This window comes from Mastigoproctus giganteus, chromosome 5 (genome assembly GCF_048544385.1).
Source record: "Mastigoproctus giganteus isolate SK-2022 chromosome 5, ASM4854438v1, whole genome shotgun sequence".
NCBI lineage: Eukaryota > Metazoa > Arthropoda > Arachnida > Uropygi > Thelyphonidae > Mastigoproctus > Mastigoproctus giganteus.
In genome coordinates this window covers 25939917-25962626 of record NC_143579.1, presented here as the reverse complement: position 1 = coordinate 25962626, position 22710 = coordinate 25939917, and the positions used below count along the sequence as shown (strand labels likewise).

The following is a 22710-nucleotide window of genomic DNA, read 5'->3' as shown; positions in this document are numbered from 1 at the left end:
ACATCTAAGAACAGCATGACAAACTATGAACAACAGCACTTGATTATTTTATGCATTACCACTATATATTTCTCACTATATATTCATTTTATGAATATAAAGTGAGAAAGCAGTTTGTCAGTAAAGTTTAGACTTTATTTACCTTTACCTTTTTTCTTGTGAGGAATAGTGTATGTTACAAATTCTCATATGGAAGAACTCTGGGAAAACATTAAAGTCGAAGTGGCTAATATATCCAAGGAACAGCTGCAGCATGAGCTAGAATCTTTTTAGAAAGTACATGGAGGGCATCAGTGCCTTGCTGTACAGTGGTAGTCCTACTGTTGTGCTACTGATGGAGCTAATCAAGTGAAAATGCCAGCAAGTGCCTTGCTGCCAGCACAGTGACCATCATTATCTCTATGCATAGGCCTCAAAAAACCTTTCTGTATTATAAATTGGATTTTGGTTCTCTGATAATTCATCAGATAATTGACAAATAAGAATGAAAACCTTTCCAAGTGAAGAATTCCAAAAATAACAATGCTGTGGTCCAAAACTTGGTTGCATTTAAGTAAACAGATTATTATTCACATCACAGAATAATCACATTTAGAAAGTTTCTATAATTGTAATAATAATTAATTCCATGAGGGTTGTTCAAATAGAACATGTTAAGGCTTCTAAATTTTTTCAATATACAAGCCAGTCTCATCACAGACTTGTTTAATGGTCACTGATGAGACCAGGTTCCTGGATGCAAGATATGGAAAACCATACCTAATAAATGACATCAATATCTGGCCTTATCCACTTTCAAGTTCAGTATGTTTTTTTTTTTTTTGGTTTTTTTCACCCTTCTCTTGTGAAATATCAATATAACACAATGAGGACTTTCCTGGCCACCTGCTTATACTGTATGATAACTTTTTATGACTATTATTTGTTTTTTGTATCATTTACACCATTCAACTCTGTCTTACCCTGTGTATAAGCTATTCTCAGCTTATTTCCCAAATGCAGAACCTTACATTTGGCAGCATTAATAACCTTCTACATGTAACCATATCAAATGCTTTGCTACAGTCCTCATATACAATATAAAAATTGTTTTTGTATCCAACTCTTGTGTGACTGACCAATGTTTGCTGACCAACTTGTTCACCAGGTTGGTCAGCAAACATTTCCCTTCAAAAAGCCAAATTTTGATCCATTAGGATATTATACTTCTCAATATCTTTGATCACAGACTCCACAGCCTTCCCTGCCACCAAGGTTAAACTAGCCTGTCTATAGTTATTCATGATCCTTAGCCGTTTCTCCCACCTTGTGTACTGATGAGAAACAGGCACCTCTCCAATCTTTCAGTATCACTGGGTAAATGTAATTAATATCTCACTTTAACCACTTTCAAGTTCAGTAGTTTTTGTTGTTTGTTTTTCTCTTGTGAAATATCAATATCATACACTGCTAAGTGTATATTAGCACAATTTTTTCCACCTCAAAAGGGACTTTCTGTGTGAAGATTGATACAAAATATTTATTCAACTCACCAGTAACATCTTCTGGGATTATCTGATTCTACCAATTCCACTGGAAAAGGATTATCTGGTTTCTTATTTTTTACTTCATATTTATGAATTAAAGTCCTTGTCCCCAGTCTTGGCTTTCTTAGTTAATGCTTTCTCATACTCAGACTTTCCCTACCTAATCAACTCTATAGTCTTGTTACATGTTTAGTTATAAGTGTTACATAAATATGAGTTGTCTGTCATATTGTAATTGCCTCATGCAGCCTTTTCTTGTTCTATAAAGCTGTCTAAATACTTTCTCACTTGTTTTGGCATCCTCTTTGTGCAGCATCTCCTTAATAGAATGATGTTTCAATGATGAATGTCTTAAAAATATGCCACAGTTCAACTGCATTTTCCCTACATTTCTTCTCAACTGGTTGAATCCAAGAACCTCTTCAGTCCACAGTAATCACCTTTTTTGAAATTAAAACTCATGTCCTTAACACTGACTACCAAACTCTCATTTGTCATTATACACTTTAAGACATTATGGTCACTTCCTCATAATGGTTCCTCTACTTACCATCATATTTGTGATCACCAACTAATGAAAATTTCTGTTGCTTGTACTCTCCATGACATGTTGATATTGACACACAAAGTCATCAAGTTGATTCAGAAAATTTAACCCACAGGTTGAGTTGAAAGGCCACGATTTACAATCAATATGTGGTAAATTTAAATCTCTCATAACAAGGCAATTAGACTTACTTGCCAAATCAAGGTGCATATACTCTTATTGCACTTGCCACCATCAAGTGGTCTGCAGTACACCCCCATCTTGAAATTGAATCAGGATATGATCATTCTGAATAAGGGTATGATTTTACCATTCAGGCAGCTTTTGATCAAAAGCATATCCCCTCCATCCTTTCTATACACCTTGTACATTCTAAAATGAAACTCATTATCCCCTACATCACATTGACCCCAAGTCCCAATTAACTCCATTATATCAGCATCTACAAACTTAACAAAAAAGCTAAATTTCACGCATTTTATTGACAACAGTCCTAACATTACTATACATAAGTTTTGTATTTCCTTCCTTGACATATCTCTTGTAATTAATGAAGCGTGCTGCATTATCTCCAGCGTGCTGCACATTGCTTTTATCACATTCTTTCACATACTTAACTGAGTTCTTAACTGCCTACTGACTGTAGGTTCACCTTCATTTTTATTTCTTCCTCAGGAAGGTATGCAGTGTCTGTGAATGTTGCCAGAGTTGCCATCATCTCTCTCTTCTCACCAGTTAGCTAGCATTCTCTGCACAATACAGATTTTAATACAGACAGAATGTCAGGGTATTCAGTACTGTGCTTGTTTCTAGCTGAGACTCCAAAGATTTTTGCCATAAAAATATAACAATCATAATGTGGTTTTTTTCTTTCCACCATATCAAAGAGACAGCAAAAAAAAGCATAGAACATCATTCACCTTTCAGCCACTGCTCCAGGATATTTCCTTAAAATATGAATAAGATATGTCAAGCCCAGATTTTATCTCAATGAGTTCATAGCAGAAATATAAGTGATGACCTGTATTTATAAGCCTTGGATTAGGTCCATATTTCTCAATGGTGTTCTGCAGGCACTTCCCAAGTATTCCATTTTTCTACATTTCAATGTTTTGATGCACATTTAAACAAAGACAAAATATATTCAATGTATCTAAACTGAATACAAATTCTTGTGATGTGTAATCAATAAAATAATCACAAAGCTGATTACCCCACTGCACAAGCCAATGGTTAGGCCACGTCTGAAATACTGCATATAGGTTTGGAAACTTTGTTTATTAAGGAAATATCCTGGAGATTTGTGGTAAAAGGTGCAAAGAAGAGCAACAAATTCAGCTGGAAGCACAAAAGGATATTCTTATCAAGAAATTAGTGTTGATTTTATAACAGCTAAACGATGTGGACTTTTTCTGCATCTGCAAAAAAATGAGAAAAATTCATTATTCGTACCCTCCCCATTGTTGGGGTTTTGTAAATTGCAGTCTCTGAAAACTAGGCATCTGCATGGTGACCTAACTGAAGTGCATAAAGGTTTTAAAAGAGTTGAGTAAAAAAAAATGCTGATAGCATCTTTATTCTTTCTCAGACAACACACACGGCATGACAAACTTAAATAAATAAAAAAAAAAAGGATGGTTGCAGAATGGATCTGCAAAAATTTGTAGTTTGAATAAATTTATAGGCGTGGACAAATTATTACAGGTGAAACCTCTCTAAAGAGATAAAAACACTGGATAAAAAGAAAGTGTCCACTACTCTGAGGTGTTTGCTTTACAGTGGTCACTGTAGCCAGTTTCAACAATTCGAAAAATAAAATTCATTGTAACTGTTACAATTACCTTTGCAGTCCATTAGTAGAGTATTAATTTTTTTTTTGAAAGAAATATATTACAGCTGTTTATCCCCCCCCCCACCACACACACTTTTTTTTGTTATGCACAGAAACCAAATCCTGTATACTTACTACAGCACCCACTTTTTTTTTTTTTTTTTTTAATTCTGGAAACATCTCAAGTTTCACAATTTTGTCATCTTGCTAAGTGATACTTGCCATTAAAACTACATTAGACAGGCCAAAGAAGTGTGTCCAAATTATTGTGCCATCTGCTCCATGAGTAATCCATGGCCACGTCTAATTACTTACAGTATTATTATAAAGGCAAGTATACTTGCCTTAATTGCAAACCCCACTGACGTATGAAAACATGCATGTATGTTAATTACCATTGAAAGTACCCAGTCCAGGAAGGTTGAAAATATGAAAAGGATACCTAATAAAGTGTCTGCATCCATATTATAGGGTGCCCACTTTGGAGGGGATTTAACATGTAATTTCTAATACTTCTGGCTGGAATGGGACCCAAGCCTGGGTGTAACACAGCAAGAAGTGTCCCTTAGGGGAGGTTTCACCATATTATTATTTTATTTTTTGGCTGGTGTTGTATAAGTGCTGCTTCCTTGTATCATGTTGCCAACACTAATACTAATTTAAATTACTTTGCTTCTAGCCATAAAGACAAAAGTTTTTGTACTGAATGTGAATGAACCTATAAGGGTTATATAGATTTGGTGTTCTGCCAATTTCTTACTCATTCTGAAGTGTGCTTCTGAAAAACACTTGATTAGACATCAGTGAAATCAGAGAAATAAAGGATAACCTATATAACCCTACACACTCTATCATATCCTATGAATAGCCAGCATAAACATGTTCACATAAGTTATAGGATTAAGGTTTGAATTCACAATCATAAATTTCTGCTTTAAAAATATCCTAATGTTTGATTTTCTTCATTTCCTTTTTTTTCTCCCCAATATCTGCTTTCAATATAATTACTCTATTCTCTTTACCATTAATATGCAACATAAAAATATTTTTCTAATTCAATTCAGTTAGTATTACGTTGTAAATTTCCAAGTGCAATAATCTGTTTCGTGGATACCCAAATAATTTCAGCATGTAAAAGCTTACCTGGGTAACCTTCGCATAAAACATCAATTGGCGTTGCTCGTTTGGTATCACCAATTTTTTGATACCTTTCTTTTAGAGTATCTGCCTTCAGTCCTTGCCAAGGGAGGCTACCCCGAAGGAAATACATAAACATGTGACCCAAAGCTTCTAAATCATCTCTTCTGCTTTGTTCTAAAAATAAAAATTATAATAATCTTTTATTAACTTTGCAAAAAATAAATACAATTCTCATTATTTTTTCACACAATAATAAGGTATAACTTTTCTCATAATTACAAAATGTAGATACAAACACAATCATCTCATAGTCAGGTATTAATAAATAGGCAGCCCAGATTACAGTGTACAAACAGAAATACAATACTCACCATTTAAACTGCCTCATCTTTAGGAGCATATGCTTTGAGCTCAAAATAAATGGAGTGACAGATAATGTAGACATGATATGATATGATTCAGTTCACATCAATTCAGCAATATACACTTTAAAAATATAATGCACATCAATAAAAAGTACTGTGTTTCCAAGAACAGCAATACAAGCAGACAAATTAATTGTTGAAGATAAACAAGAAAGGCACCTGGGGTGGATGGAATCTATCCAGTTATATTAAAGGAGGTAGCAAATCAAGTAAGCAAACCCTTAGCCATAATTATGAGAGCTTCCTTGGACTGAGGAGAGGTACCCAGGGACTGAATATGTGCAAATGTGACCTCAGTCCACAAAGGAAGTTCAAGGGGAGACACAGGTAATTACAGACCTGCTAGTTAACTTCTGTTCCCTAGAGTAATGTATCAACTGTGTGGTACTACATTGACAGTGGTAGAGAGTGAAAAGGACCTGGGTGTAATTGTGCAGTCAGATATGAAGTTTTCGTAGCAGTGCAGATAGTCTGCAAGAGTAGCTCATGGTGTCTTGTCAATGATATACAGGAATTTTTCTAGCAGGGATAAGGCAATGGTCAGGCCACACCTTGAGTACTGTATACAGGTCTAGAGGCCCCATTTTAAGAAGGAAGTAGAGCTGTTGGAACGAGTACAGAGAAGGGCAACAAGATTAGTGAATGGAACAAAGGGTTGCTCTTACAAAGAAAGGCTTAAGTTTTGCAAATTGCAGTGTCTGGAGACTAAGCACCTGTGAGGTGATCTGATTGAGGTGTATAAAGCCTTGAATGGTTTGAGCATGCTCAATGCTGATGGGATTTTTTCTCTTGCTCAGAATAATCGCCTGAGAGCGCATAGATTCAAATTGAAGAAAGACAGTTGTAGAATAAATGTGCGGAAGTTTGCCTTTAGCCAGCAGGTTGTTGATTGCTGAAACACACTTCCATCTGTCGTTGTGGAAGTTGATAGTTAAACAGATTCAAGGCAGAACTGGACAAACATTTGGAGCGAGTGGATGGGTGAAATGAGAAGGGTCTGTGTTGTTGTTTTTTTTTGGCTGATGCTATATAAGGTTGCTTTCTTGCATCATGTGCCCTTGCTAATGTTAAATGTCCAAACAGAGAGATGAAAATGTGGTGAAATTGTCATTTTGGTGAATAATGATTAGGGTTCGGATTTTTATGTATTATCATATTCATTTTTCGTTTAGATAAAGGCAAGAAACTTAGTGAGTCCATGTTACATGGTCTGAGGATCCTAAAGAAGCATGTTCATAATTTCATATTTCATCATATTTTACACATTAGGTCATAATTTCAAAAAAAAAATGAAATATCATATTTAATAGCATATTTTATGCTTGTCGGCATAAAATTTTCATATTTCGTCTTACGATAAGTAACAAATTATTTATCAAATTGATTTAAAATATATTTCTAAAAACCATGGGAATTTACATTTAATCATTTCACCATGGATGGGCAAGACCGACTAAATCCCAAATTTATTTTGATTGGTTGGTTAGTCACTCACAACAACACATTAGCATAATTTTATGCTTTAATTTAAAACTTTACAGTAGTTTCGCCTTATACTGAGTTCAACGAATTATTCGTTCAACTTATTTTATACAGTAGCAACATCAGCTGTTGGCGAAATGAAACCAAAATCTAGCAAAATTTAGCTTTTTAGAAAATGGATTTCTTCTGTGGTTAAAGAAGCATCTAAAGACACATACCAAATGGATGGAAAAATAATATATTGCAACACGTGCAATAAAGCGGTACGTAAATTAATTAATTACCTGGTAATAGATCTATCATAATTTTTATTTTTGGATGCTTTGATATATGGACATTCCAAATTTAATGCTCATGCTTATTAGTTTTTTCATACAAGTCGGAAAATAATAATAATTTTTATAAATAATCTTAAATAAATATATAAATACTTTTTTAAGGTTCCATGCACGAAAGTATCCCAATTACAATAGCATAACGTTACTGCTTTGCATGAAGCAAACGTAAGGAGAAGGAGAATTTCAGGGGTGCGTACTACACAGTAGCTGCTTACTACAGAAAACCAAAAACCACCAGATCCATTCTTTGCCAATTTATGCCAAGCAATGGTTGCTGCAAACATTCCTTGGAACAAAGTGAACAATCCGGTCTTCAAAAGCTTCTTGTAAAAATACTGCTCCCGAAAAATTCCTGACAAATCAACATTACAGAAAAATTACCTTGAGAACTGTAATAAATCAGTATGCTCTCACTGATTTTATTAAATTATTAATTATATGACCAAAGACTGAACGCTGTGTAGGCAATATTTTAATTAGTTTATTTATTTACTTACTTACTTACTTACTTGCAGTGTCTAAACAATATTCGCGAAGATATTTGAAGCAGCTGTGTGTGGGGTTCAGTTGATGAAACTACAGATTGTGAAGGCAGATATGTAGCTAATTTTATTGTCGGAAAGCTTGATTCAGATGGACCATCTAAATCGTATCTCCTTGCATCAAAGGGTCTGGATATAACTAATCATGCAACTTTTGCTAGATTTCTTAATGATTCTCTCGCTAAGTACTGTATCTCTGTGATCGACTGATCGCCTCTACATTGGAATGGGAGTCTACACAGTTAAAATTAAACTAAAAAATAATATTTTTGTATTTTTACTTATTATTTAATTATTTAAAATTATAAATGTATAATTTATAAAATGATAAATTAAATTAATATACAATTACTTATTTGTTTCAGCTATTTTGTAGCCGGACGGTGTAAAAGCTGATCATTTTCTTCTTTTATTAACAGATTCAGCAACCTACATGCTCAAAGCCAGGAAAGCATTGTAGATATATTTTCCGAGCATGATACATCTTATTTGTTTGGCCCATGGTCTCCAGGGTATAGCAGAACAAGTGCATTTGGAATTTCCGTTTTAAATAAAACTTAAACACATGGTATTTAAAGCCATGAATAATTTTATGTTTATTTACAGGTAATTGACAACTTGGTATCCGAGGAAGCTAAATCCATATCTGAAGCACAGGAAATTTTTGATAAGGAGAAGGTATCCCACGATGTCGCTTATATTGACAGTAATTTCTCTTCCCTATCTTCCTCGATTACTAAACTGGAGGCAAAAGATATGCCTATAATTAAGGGTATAGAGATTGTTCGAAAACCAGAGGACAAGATGAAACAAGTTCTGGGGGAGATCGGAGAGAAAATTGTTAATAAACTAGATGCAGTTTTGGCTAGAAACCCGGCTTAACCCACCATATGAAAAATTTCCAAAGTTTTAGAAGGTAGGGCCATTAAGGTACTTCTTCAAGCTCCCAATGTCATTAAGGTGTTTAATTTTGCCCCGATCACATCTTGTGATGTTGAGAGCTCGTCTGCTCACAAGCGAAAATTAGCAGATGATAGAAGGAGATTAACTCCAAAACATTTGGAGTGGATACAGGTATCGCAATGCTATGGAAAGTACTTAGCAACTTAAGTGTTAGTAGCCTAGTATGTTAGCCTATACATTTTGGCTATTGTATGTTTAAAAAATTTTATTTTAATGTTTATACTGAAAAAAAAAACCTTGCAAATTGTGATGTTTTCATTATATTACTTGTTAGAAATTTGTATAACAAATCGTACAACTTTAAAAGAATAAATAAAGTAAATATTATCATTTATACGGTATGTAAAGGTAAATTATTTTGTCATATTTAAGGTCATATTTGGTTAAATTTAATGACATATTTTCATCATGTTTTGACATTTTTAAGGTCATAAAAATCCGAACCCTAATAATAATTCATGCTTCTTGCACTTGAGAGGTAGAAAACAGTGAACATCCTAAATGTGTTTACAGAGCAAGTGAAGATGTGGTGAACATAAAATGCCAAGGAAGAATGTCCACATTGTCAGGATATTAGTATTAATAGAAGCATACAATGCAAGAAAGTAAGCTTATGCAGCATCAGCCAAAAAAATTAAAAAAATGCTCCCATTTCACCCCTCCATTTGTTCCAAATGCCTGTCCAGCTCAGCCTTAAATTTATTTAAGCTATTAGCTTCCCCAACAAAATATGGAAGTTTGTTCCACCAATCAACAACTGCTGGCTAAAGGCAAATTTCTGCTCATCTATTCTACAACTATCTTTCCACAATTTGAAACTGTGCCTCCTCAGGTTCTTAGTCTGAGCAAGAGGAAGAATTCCAACAGCATTCAGCTCGCTCAACCCATTCAAGGTCTTATACACCTCAATCACATCACCTTGCAGGTGCCTACTCTCCAGGCGCTGCAATTTGCAGAACTCAAGCCTTTCTTCACCAGTGGTATATGGCCTCTTGTTTCAGGCAATCAACCAATTGTCCAGTATGGATGGGACCCATCATACTGGACAATTCTCACACACTAGAGTGTAAAAAACAGAAATACAATGAAATACTATAATAAAACTTCCTACAAACCAGAAAATTTCATTCATTCATTTTACTATTCCCTCTTAGAGCTACAGACCTCAATTAGATCCTCCTGTAAAGTACCTACCAATCGTTATAGCTTATTCGATGCCTTTCCCTCTTATGGGCCTTTCCTTCCAATCTTACTTATCTTGTTCCTTTCCAAGAAGCATAATGTTGTTTTTTAGATGTGGTTTCCATACCTAAACAGAGTATTCCAAGTGCAGTCTCACAATGGGTTCAGATTCTTTTGCCTCATACAATGGAATTACAACCACTCCATCTTTACATGTAAATATTCAATAAATCATCAATAGAACAACCTGGATCCCTTCCTTGCCACCTGTCTACACTGCACAAAAGCCTTCATGTCTGCCTTGTCATAATCCCTTCCTCTCTCATTTTTAATTCAACCCTACCACTTATAAGTTTTTAGGATCATTTAAGAGCATATGTAGGGACATTTAAGTGTCAATATATATCACTATTCAATGCAGTTGAATGTAAGACCTTACATTCAACTGGATTGAAACACAGTTACTAGTTTTCTCACTTACCTGCAGGTTATTCAAGTCATTCTAAAGGAGTATTGCTTGGTACTGGTCGGTAACCACTCTTCTGATCTTGACATCTACAAATTTTGATATTACACTCTATACCAGGGGTCTGGGAACTTTTTTGGGCATTACCCCGAAGTCTATTTGTGTTAAACAATATTACCACCAAACATTTTTTTTAATATTACGCTGCTTACAATCAAGTACTATCTATTACATATTTTATAATACTTCTCCTGAATTTAAGTTTATATACATAAATACTACTGGCAAATAAAGTAGTCCGGCCTAATTAATAGTAATGTTAAATATAATCAACACACATTAGTTTGTCAAAGAGTGTCGTTATATACACACTAGACACCTGGTAAAAAAAAGTTAATTTTACTTTTATTTATTTATAAATGTATACGCAGGGCCTTACAGCTAAACCAATGCGCTCTGCACATTAAACAATAAACAAAAATAAAGAATAACAATAAAATAATAAAATACAAAATTATAACTATATACAAAGCCATATTTTTTGTAACAAAAATAACATAGATACAAAATTAATAAAAAGGATTAAATAATTAATCATTTAATTAAAAACATCCTCACTTCAAGATTTGGAAAAGTGGTGCTGTTTCAATTTCGATAAAACAACATCGATATCAGGACTTTATGTCAGAGCAATTTGAATGCAGTCTTCGGGGTCTAACTGATTTCTGTATTTTGTTTTTAAATTTGTAAGGGTAGAAAATCCTTATTCACAGAGGTAGGTTGTTGCAAAATGCAAAAGGCAGCAGTATTTTTGTCACTTCTTCATGTGCAATTTTAAAAACCTTTGCAGTTTCTGACATCCAGAGGTAAGAAGTGCCTCTGCTAATCCTGCGGGCTCCTCAGGTATATTTGAGAGTTCACAGTTGAAGGGGTTTACAACCCAATTGACAGTATCAAGCTCTGGAAAGTACTCTGAGAAGCACTTTTTGAATTTCATCAAATGCCTTGTAACTGACTCCTTGATGTCACAAAGACTGAGATCTTCACAATCTTCCAAAATCTCTGCTAGCTTTGGAAAAGCAGCTATCTTATTTTGTTCCACTTTCTGGTTCCAGTACAAAAGCTTTGATCCAAATGCTGAAATCTTTTCTCATGTGAAAATGATATTGATGTTTTTTCCTTGCAATTCCTTGTTCAAGGACATCACATGACCAAAAATGTCAGCTAAATATGCGAGATGTGCAAGCCAAGTGGAGGTTCTCAACTTATCTGCAAGGGCATGCTTTTTATCCACCAAAATGATTTCTAGCTCAGCTCTGAGAGCCCACACTCAATTCAGAACATTTCCAGTTGACACTGGAATGTTCTGAATCTGTATGGAAAAGGAGCGTTGAATATTCAGCCTCCCCATCCTCGCATAAATTATGAAATAACCACATGTTTAGTGCATGTCTCTTGACAGTATTGACAATTTTAATTACATCATTCATGACAACTTCCAGTTCAGGTCCCAACTGCTTCACAACCAATACTTGACGATGGATCATAGTTGGTGTTAGTTGTCTGATGACACCAGGGGTTTCCCCCATCTCTGCCTGATGGATCATATAGTGAGTAACTTAAATTTTTGGATTTTGTTTTTTGGCCAAAGCCAAAAAGCCACTAACTTGACCCAATATGGCTGGAGCTCCATCAACAGACACACCAATACAGTTTTCCCACTTTAAATCAATGCCTGGTGTTTTGAAATATGCATCAACCTTATTGACAATATCATTCTGCGAAGTCTTGACTCAAGAGGAGAACAAAAAAACATTTCTTCTTCATTTACATCAGTTCCCCTGTATCGAACATACACCATCAGCTGCAAACTGCTACTCATATCAGTAGTCTCATCAAGTTGAATAGCCAAACGTTTGATCTCTTTGACTGAAGAAATCACTTGTTCCCTCAAATTTTTTGCTAAGATAGAATTTTTTTCTTTCAAAACTCTTGCAGACAAAGGCACTGAATGCAGTCGCATGGCTTCTTTCTGGCCACACATGATTTCTGCCATTTTCACAGCTGCAGGTTTGACCAATTCTTCACCAGTGGTATATGGCTTCTTGTTTCGGGCAATCAACCAAGCCAATTCAAAACTAGCTCTTGTTGCTGAACGTTGATCAAATGTACCTACTAAGTTGTTTTTCAATCTTTGCCTTTTGATAGTTATTTCCAAATTCTCATAGTATTCCTGCAATTTGGAAGAAAGATGTGAGTGCAAATTATCCAAGTGTCTCTTCAATTGATTCTTTTTGAAAGACTCTGCAGTCAGCACTTTCAAACAAATGGCACATTGTGACTTCATTTGTCCTTTGTCTTCTATTTCTGTAAAACCATAATTGAGGAACTATGCCAGGTATTTTCTTTTTCTATTTGATGCCATTTGAAGGGTAGAGAAAACTAACTGAAAAGGGAAATTTTTAAATTAATTATTTTATTAATTAGTTTTATTTTTTCTGAACTTTCATTACCCTCAAAATTTTTACTTTTACCCCATTTGGGGTAATTTACCCCTGTTCCCCAACCCCTGCTCTATACTATCATCAATGTCATTTAAGAAAATCAAAAATAACAGCACCATTCTCTGAAGGACCCCACTCCTAACACCAGCCCAATCCGAAGAATACCCATTAATCACAACCTTTTGCCTCCTGTTCTGCAGCCATACTAATCCATTTAAGGATCTTACCCATGCTCCCATGTTCCAGCTTATACAGTAATCTCTTGTGCAGGACTTCATCAAATGCTTTGTGTCTCCAAAGCATTTGAAGGCAACAGCTGAAACAACAGAAACAAAAACTGAAATAGAAGCAAAAATTGAAACAACTTTTTAATATCCCTCACCCTTTCAAGCTTCCACTAAACTCAAAATGGAGCAGCAAACAAAATTGACTGCCAATCTTATAGGAGATTCTATAAATGTCTGGAGAGGCATAGGCACCACATCTGCTGGCTATACAACCTCAGAAATGGCAGTATCAGAGAGCTGCACCTGCGGTCTTTGCAACAATCATGTCCACACCATGGATGTATATTAGCACATCAATGCATACCTGTCCTTCACACTCCATTCCCCTCAACTGCAACATTGACAATGAAAAATCCATTCCAATTGGCTGTCTTTCTTCAAAGATAAAGAAAGAGCTAATAAGACTTATTCTTAAGTCTCAATACCTCTTAAATGGGAAATGACCCATTTTTCTCCAGCCATTTCCCATTTCTCCAATTTCCACAAAACCATTAGCCTTGTTGAAGACAGGAATGTAATCTCCTTCAGGCTGGCAGGTACCCACTAACACAGTGATGGATGTTAGTCCTTGCACATACTCCAAGTACTGCTACCTCTATCAGCATGAGCTGATTGAGCAATATCATTATGTTCTACATGGGGTGAGCTAACGTTCTCTGGGAGGCTAATTTTAATTAATATTCAATATTATATATATTTTATAATACAATATATACAATACAATATAAAACAATATATTTAATAATTTAATATCATAATTTAATACAATGGGCATATTTTATTGTAATATATTTACACAATAACAAAAATTTTCTTCTGCACACCTTGGCTGCTCATTTTTATTTGATACCTTTATTCACAACTAATTAATGCTATGTATTCCATGTAATGAGGAATGAACTAATGAACTGACATACCCTCCAAATTGGGGGTATTATACTGATGCTGTGTATTGTTATCAGCATGCTGGCAGATAACTGATGCTGTTTTGGTACACTGGCAGACAATCCCTGGCTATCTCCATGTGCCAGGAATGATAACCAACTAGTGGTAGCATATGCTATGCTGGAAATTACCTGTACAGTATTGCAATTGATGGTGGAGTTGCCAGGAAAGCTAGCTAGGCCAACCTTCTTTAATAATTTTTTTTAAAAAATTAAAAAATTCCAAAACCAGTCATAACAGTGCACTTCAGTTTTTAATGAATAACATATTCACCACCTTCTTAATACTATTCAATTAAAAATGATATTAACTATTTTAAGTTACTCATGGATCAATACAATCATTTCTAAAAAGCAAAAGCCCACGGTCATTGACTACTGAATGGATAATAACATTCCCACGCAATAAAGACAGAAAAAAATATTACATGTGATTTTCTCAAATTATTTCAATAACTGAAATATAGAAAGTTGAAATAGAGTCCTATTTCTTTACTAAAATGACATTATATTGCTTTTATGACATCTGTGGTTCAACACTGAAGAAATTCATAAGAATGGAAACACAATGAAAGAGAACAAAGCCAACCGAAAAGAATTTTTTATTTCCTTTTGAAAACTTATTCCGCTAAAAAAAATAAATAAATCAACATAACCTCTTATGAATTAACTATTTATTTTACTTTAATGACAATTTTAATCTTCTTAAGAAATACTGCTGCCCAATTTATGGCAAAAACAGATACCTGATATTTTATTCTGCCTTGCTTCAAAATACTCGACATCTTGCATGGATTGGGTGATGTGCTAGTCATGTATCTTACAGTCTAACTCACCATAAACATATTACATGATTTAAGGAATGTTTTATGTTGATGCCACCTTTCTTCAATGTCATTCTTCTCAAACTAGATGCTTGCAATGGTGTCTTTGGAGACTAGTGCATTATTACATGGTCACAATTACTTCTATAGAACTGCTACAGGACAGACAGTCAGAATTGTTTACAACTCAAAGCAGAACATGACTCCGAAGGTTCTAGCACTATAATCAATAGCCCTAGTCTAAATCGGAAGATTCTGCACCATGATACCTTATTCTATAAATTTCATTGATAACAGCATTCTTTGACTATTCTCAACATCCACACTTCACCATTTGACCTAAACAGTGTGCGCAACGTAACTTTCTACTCCTTAAGATCTTGTTCAATCACTTCGGACTCAAAGAACAATGCTCACTCCAAGTGACATCACGAGGTGCAGTTCTATCACAGAAATCAAATTTAAATACAGAAATAATGCTATGTACAGTCAATGATCATTTTAAGGAAATTGTTCAAAACAATTCTGCCTCTTGTCAAAAGATTTTGGAAACAACCATAAACATAATTAAATCTGTACAATAACTATTTCCACTCACCCTCACCTCTTCGTCTGATCAACTTCTCTGAACTATTTACAAACATCAGCATTAGCAGAGGCATATAATGCAAGAAAGCAAGCTTATATAGCTTCAGCAAAAAAACAAAAAAAAACTTCCCATTTCTCCCATTCATTCACTCCAAATGTTTGTCTAGTTCTGCCTTGAATTTATTTAAGCTGTCAACTTCTACAACATATAGAAGTTTATTCCAGCAATCAACCACCCGCTGACCAAAGGCAAATTTCCGCACATCTATTCTACAACTGTCTTTCCTCAATTTGAATTTATGTCCCCTCCGGCAACTAATCTGGGCAAGAGGAAGAATCCCATCAGCACTGAGCTTGTTCAACCCATTCAAGGCTTTATACACCTCAATCAGATCACCTCGCAGGTGCATAGTCTCCAGACACAGCAATTTGCAGAACTTAAGCCTTTCTTCCTAAGAGCAACCCTTTGTTCCATTTACCAATCTCGTTGCCCTTCTCTGTACTTGTTGCAGCAGTTCTACATCCTTCCTAAAATGAGGCCTCCAGACCTGTATATAGAACTCAAGGTGTGGCCTAACAATTGCCTTATACAAGGGGATAATCACCTCCTTATGGCTGCTAGGAAAATTCCTGTATATCATTGACAAGACACCATGAGCTACACTGGTATCACACAGTTGATACATTACTCTGGGGTTACTGCTATCCACCTCAGCCCACAGGCTTAACTTTTATAGATCCTGTTGCAGTAATGTAGTGTCATTAACAACCCTACCAACCTTCATATCAAGTGCAAACTTGGACATTAAGCCTGATATACCTTCATAAATATAATTAATAAATACAGAAAGCAAAAATGGACCCAACACCAAACATTGGAGACTCCACTAATAACATTAGTCCACATGTCCATTGATTACCATTCTCTGTCTTCTCCCACTCAACCATCCCTTTATCCATAGCAGCAATTTGCCTCCAATGCCACAGAGCTCCAATTTGTGCAACAGTATCAAAAGCTATCCTAAAATCCAAGTATATGATATCAAAATTATTTTTTTTGCATCCAGTTCCTTTTTGACCACATCACAGTATCCAATAAAATTGGTCAAACAAGACTTCCCCTTAACAAACCAATACTATGTCTGAACTATTCTTGTCTAGATGAGCCTGCAGTGCTTCTTTAACCAGTGCCTCCATTAATTTCTCCTGGAACAGATGTTAAACTAACAGGTCTGTAATTACTTGTGTCACCCTTTGATCCTCCTCTGTGAATTGGGATCACATTTGCACATCTCCAGTCCATGGGGACTGTCCCCTGACTCCAAGAAAGCTCTCATAATTATGACTAAGTGTTTGCTTACTTCCTTTGCTACCTCCTTTAATATAACTGGATACATCCCATCCACCCCAGGTGCCTTTCTTAAGTTTAACTTCAACAATTTCTCCTCCACTTTGCTCTCAGTTATTACAAAATCATTTAGCTCCCTGCCAGAGTTTGATAAAGTTCTGGCATTCCCCCTTCCTGAATAACTCTTCATGTGTGAATATAGATATAAATACTCATTCAGTTTGTCAGCTACCTGAGCAGATCCTCAATAGTGGAACCATCGATATCAAGTTGACCAATCTGATTCATTGCCATTCTTCTAGAGATTACACAATTAAATAACACTTTGCTGTTTTTCTTTGCATTCTTTGTCAAACTTCACCTGCCTAACCTCCTTTGTGATGATTACAGACTAGCTTATATCTACCACTTGTTTCTGTATCGTCTGATAATTTATATACATTACATGCATTTTTCTTCTCTGTCACAAGTCTCATTAGTTCATCTGACATCCATTTAGGCCTAAACATTAAACAATATTCAGTAGTAGCCTAATAGCTTCCAGGATCAATTCCTTGAATGCTTCCCATTTAGAATTTGCTGTTGGTAGTATCATCAGTTGGTCCCACCATATAGAATTTAAAAACTGTCTGAGACAACTATAGTCACCATTACAAAAGCAAAAACTTTTCCCTTTACCCTTGATTGTAGCTACATCTTTGAGTAAATCCCACATCAGTGCACAATGATCACTTCCACCTAGTTGCTCCTTTATCTGCATATCCTTAATGCATGAATAATTACTGCTGATAATCAGATCAAAAGTATTACTCCCTCTGGTTGCCTCTCAAACATGCTGCTGTAGAAAGCAATCATCCAATAAATCCACAAAATTCTTGCTAGTGTGCAAGTGACCAATCCACAAGTTTCAGTCAATATCTGGGAAGTTAAAATCCCCCATTATAAGAAAATCTTATTTACTGGTCCATTCTATTTCTCTGTACAGTTGTTCGTTTGTACTCATGTTATTAGGCCTATAACACACTCCTACTCTCAATTTTGCTTTCCCAGTGCTTATATTACACTGCACTGTCCATCCATGTCAACTGGATGCACTACTGTAGATTTTGTGTGTTTCTTACCTAACAAGCATAACCCCTTCCCATCCTGTCTATCCTTCCTGTAAAAAAGTGTACTCCCCAAATTCCAATTTTGTATTCCTTATATCTGCGTGACACCACATCTCTGATATCCAAACAAAATCTGCCTATGATGTTTTGACCAGCACCTCAAATTCATCAAATTTATTTACTAAACTCCTAGCATTGGTGTACACAAGTATACATGCATCTGTTCTTATTCTTAGCTACTCTAACACAGCCCATGTATTTATTTGTTCCATGATGACTCCCAGCAGTCCCTGAAATCTCCAGTACCTTGTTTTTCCAGACTGCTGTTCATTCCAATAGTAGCAGTGCAAGAATCACTTTCATCTCTGTCAGTGACTACTGTTAATCTATCAGTCCATGTATCCATCAATATAGCAGTTTTTCGACCCACTTAACAGTGCCTCGATAGCATCAGAAAACATGCCTCATACCCAGTTAATATTTTCTGGTAATCTTATTGTGGTAAATTATCATCAAAATTACCACATTTCACTGTTAACTGAAGCAGTTATTAAAAGGAGGTTTTTTTTTTTTAAATCAATACTGGGTCACATATGACTACACCCTTAAACATCATATCAGTCAGAAGGCTATACTTGCCCAAAACACATAAAAAATAGGTATAAAAACTTGGTAATACAGATTTCCAAGCACAGGAGAAAGTTGTCAAAAACAACATTAAATTTAATATACAGTCAAAAGACAATCAATAAGACATTGAACAGCAGTTAAAGAATGCAAAAAAAACAAACAAAATCATTATCAAATATATATCAAATATTGTAAATAAAATAAGAGTACAGGCAACCCCCATATAATATGTTACTTCTAAAACAAGGTTTTGCTCTTAACACGATTGATAAATTGTGGCAATTCTCACACAACACAGTACTTATATGACACTGTTTCACTCTAACACGGTTTGAGAATTGCGGGAAATCTCATATAACACAGTATTTTTGGTCTTTTCTTCTGGGAAAACCCTGCTATTATGTTAGATGTAATTTTCAACGTTTCCATTCCTTTTTGTGAATCCAGCTGTTGACTTGCTAGTCATCGTCTTCGTGATATTTTTCTAAAGCACATTTCTGGAGGTCACAACCATAAAACAATAAAAACAATTTGCGTTTCCAGTTTATTGGTCTTTTCTGTTAGTATAATCAATTATAAACAGGTAGTAAAACTCGATCTTCTTGCATTTTGCTATAGTAACGATAGCTGGAATTCTGTGGGTTTTCACGTTATTATGGTGAAATGTGTTTCCCCTTCCATGAAATATTCATCATATAAAAAACATAAATAAATGTTCAGAAACTCATTACTCTGTATCTCACTTGTGCGCATCATGTTCTTTGCTATTAATTTCTTATCATTTTTACTGTTTTAAATTTTACAACAAAAAAAAAAAAAAAAAAAGTCAATGAACAGAAATATCAATTAGTATGTATGTACATATTACAGTACATATTAATTAAGCTATGTACATAAGTGTAAATTTATTTTTATTTTGCTAACTGGAAAATATTCTTCCGATTTTCACCTATCATTTAACTTTGTTAATTGGTTAGGTATTAAAGTTCCAAAGCAGGAACTTTAATACCTAACCAATCAGCAGGGGTCCACTGTATTTTGTTGGGAGATCCCTGGGTTAGGTTCTGTGCTATTGAACTTGTGCTTGTTTGAGACCATAAAAAATTGCAACTTCGAAGCGTGACTTTTGAAGAGAGCAGAAGGTACACGAAATCTAGATGCTGCAGAAGAGATTGTGCTTAGCAGTGATGAAGAGGAAGAAAATTAAATGAACGTAGATTATCTGACATATAAGTATCACAGTTTGTATGGTAACATGTTTGTTCAGTTATTACCATTTAAGTTACTAATATTATAAAAATAAAGTTAAAATATTAAGTTATTATTACTATAAAAATTAGGTTTCTGATAGTTATAAAAAAAATGGTGTATTTTTGTTAGCTTTTGGAATGTAAACCCCCCCCCCCCTCCCTTTTTGTACTTGTCCTTAGTCTCGTATAACATGGTTTCGCATTACACGAGATTTTGTAGGAACCAAAACTGCCGGTTATACAAGGGTTACCTGTACATCAAATACTAAACATGTTTTGTATATAATTTAGAGAACTTCGAATTGATATATAACAGGATATCTTCAGTAAGTAAACATGCATTATAACACAACAAATATGACAAACTAAAAACAGATCACTTACCTTTTCCTAAGTGTGTGTTGATACTCATGTATCGTGCTGTACCAGTTAAGCTTTTATGTTCCCTATACGGTATGTGTTTATTAGTTTCTGGATCTATATATTCCTTTGCTAGTCCAAAGTCAATAATATGGATGATATGATTCTTTTTTGTTGATTGTCTTCCAATTAAAAAGTTTTCAGGTTTAACATCTCTATAGATTAAATGTTTGGAATGAACATATTCTATCCGGTGTAACTAGAAAATAAAAGGAAATGCATATACAGCTAAAGACAGAAGTAAAAAATTACTCGGTAATTGTTTTTAATGCAATTTTAATGAATTACATTAATAAAAGTGATAAATTATTTATCTGAGACTGTACTGACTTCCAGAGTTAGTACAGTTCCAGAATTAGCATACTGACTCTGGAACTACGTAAAATTATAAAAAATAATTTATACACATGGGTACATAAAATTAGATATTCCCTCAAACTGAAATGTAGGTGCACAGGAGTCTAGTAAGTCTGTTTTTGATATACTCTTTCTTGCCAATGTTGTTCACCCAGTTAAACCTCCCAGTACCATTTAATAAAATCTGAAAAAAAAATCAATATCAAAAAATTCACTTTACACTTATAAAAGTGTAAAGTGAAAAGTTGAAAGGAGTAACAGTCTGAAAAAATAATATTTTCTGCTGTTATAATTGATATGTAATATAATGCAATAAACTGTGATAATTTTATTGCAGCCACAGGAAGGCAAAATTTTATGAATTTAGACAGACAACAACTAGATTTATGGAAGAGGTAATTGAAGTACATTGCAAACAAAGGGCCAAAATATACTACTTAAAACTTGTTTATTTTTATTTAAAGAAGTTTTAAGGTGAGATGGATTACAAACAAATAAACTGAAAGAGGAGGGGATTTTTGTTTTTTATTTTGTTTTGGAGAAAGATATCAATTTATAGCCTTGTTATAAGTTTCTATAGTACACACAAAAGTCAGTGCACACAACTGAAATTATGACATGTCATATTTTAGTTTAATGGTGCACTCATAACATTACAGAAAAAAAAAAAAAAAGCTCAGACATATAGGTGCTAAAAGAATTTAATTTTAGTGCCAGAACAGATCACACAACCAAGCAACCATTAGCAGTCTATAAAAAACATACGCTGCTCCTAAATATCACTAAAGTATTGTGTTACTGTGTGTTTAGGCTGTGCAAAATGTTGGGAATGAAAATTGGCCTATGCAACCTACCCCTGGGCTACAAAGGTTTATAAAAATAAACTTTTTAAATAACTTATTGTCATCAGTAATACTGACCAAATATAAAAATCAATGAGAAGTAATTCATAAATGTCACACAATTCCACAGCCACTGAATTTCCTCTCTAAAGAAACACTGCCACAAATTTGAAAAAGCTACTCAAGAACTTTTCAAAATTATAGGATGTATTTTGAATATTATCAGAGACCTTTGTGCAAAATGAAAGTGAATCCATTTTCTTCTGCATGCCTATCTTCCCTTGAAAAAGTAATGCTACATGAATCCCAACTCTCATGGCTACCCATCATGTGGACATCATTTAGCAAAAGCTTCTTAAACACCTCTTAAGTACAGTATAGGATTTTTAACTCCTGAGCCATAGGATTTTTAACTCCTGAGCCATAACTTACTACAACTGAAATGTAACACAACACATATATCACCTAACTTGTTCAAGATATTACAGATCCAATTTAACCTACATAAAAATTCTGCTACAATAAAGAAACAAGGACATTATTATATAATTTTATACAATAATTTTTAACAAAAATTGATATTTAAATCTAAATGGATATACTCACCAGTTGAACAGCAAGCATGAGAACTGTTTTCAGGGAAAACTTCCTATCACATAAATCAAACAAATCCTCCAGGCTTGGACCAAGTAATTCCATCACTAATGCATTATATTTGCCACAGGGACCAAAGTAATATACTTTTGGTATGCCATCTATTAAAATAACTATCATAACATAAGTTTTGATATGCAGTAAAATATCCTATAATAAAGCAGAAACATAATAAAGTGCAAAAGAACTGTTCTTATATAAACAGACCTTCTTCAATTAACTTTTATTAAATCTTAAGCACAAATATTAGGCAATCTTAAAATATTATTAACTTTAATCATGTCTTTAAATGAGACATTTTCTCCACAGATGATATCCATCAAGAAATAATTCTAATGCTTTATACCATGATAAACATTTTAATAAATGAGCAACATATTACAAACCCTATAGCAGGTTCTTATTTACATGCACAATGAGTAAGAACAAGGGATCTAAATTTGCCTTTCTCAAACTGCTGATGGCATGTCGTAATATGCCTCTAATTCAGTCTAGCATTCTCACAGCCAAT

At 34.4% G+C, this 22710-nt stretch overlaps 1 protein-coding gene across 12 annotated transcripts in view; it reads right to left on the bottom strand.

The window, feature by feature from the left end:
• The window catches only part of gish (casein kinase I gish), a 220753-nt gene that overhangs the window by 90601 nt on the left and 107442 nt on the right, over window positions 1-22710 (bottom strand). For 7 of the 12 annotated variants that reach the window (XM_090373936.1, XM_090373935.1, XM_090373940.1 and 4 more), the window contains 3 exons: window positions 22152-22312; window positions 20311-20545; window positions 5048-5218 (listed from right to left, as the gene is read on the bottom strand). In XM_090373936.1, the coding sequence (XP_090230062.1) occupies window positions 5048-5218; window positions 20311-20545; window positions 22152-22312 (567 nt within the window). The remainder of the gene's footprint in view (window positions 1-5047; window positions 5219-20310; window positions 20546-22151; window positions 22313-22710) is intronic. The other 5 variants (XM_090373939.1, XM_090373943.1, XM_090373938.1 and 2 more) reach the window with 1 other exon arrangement.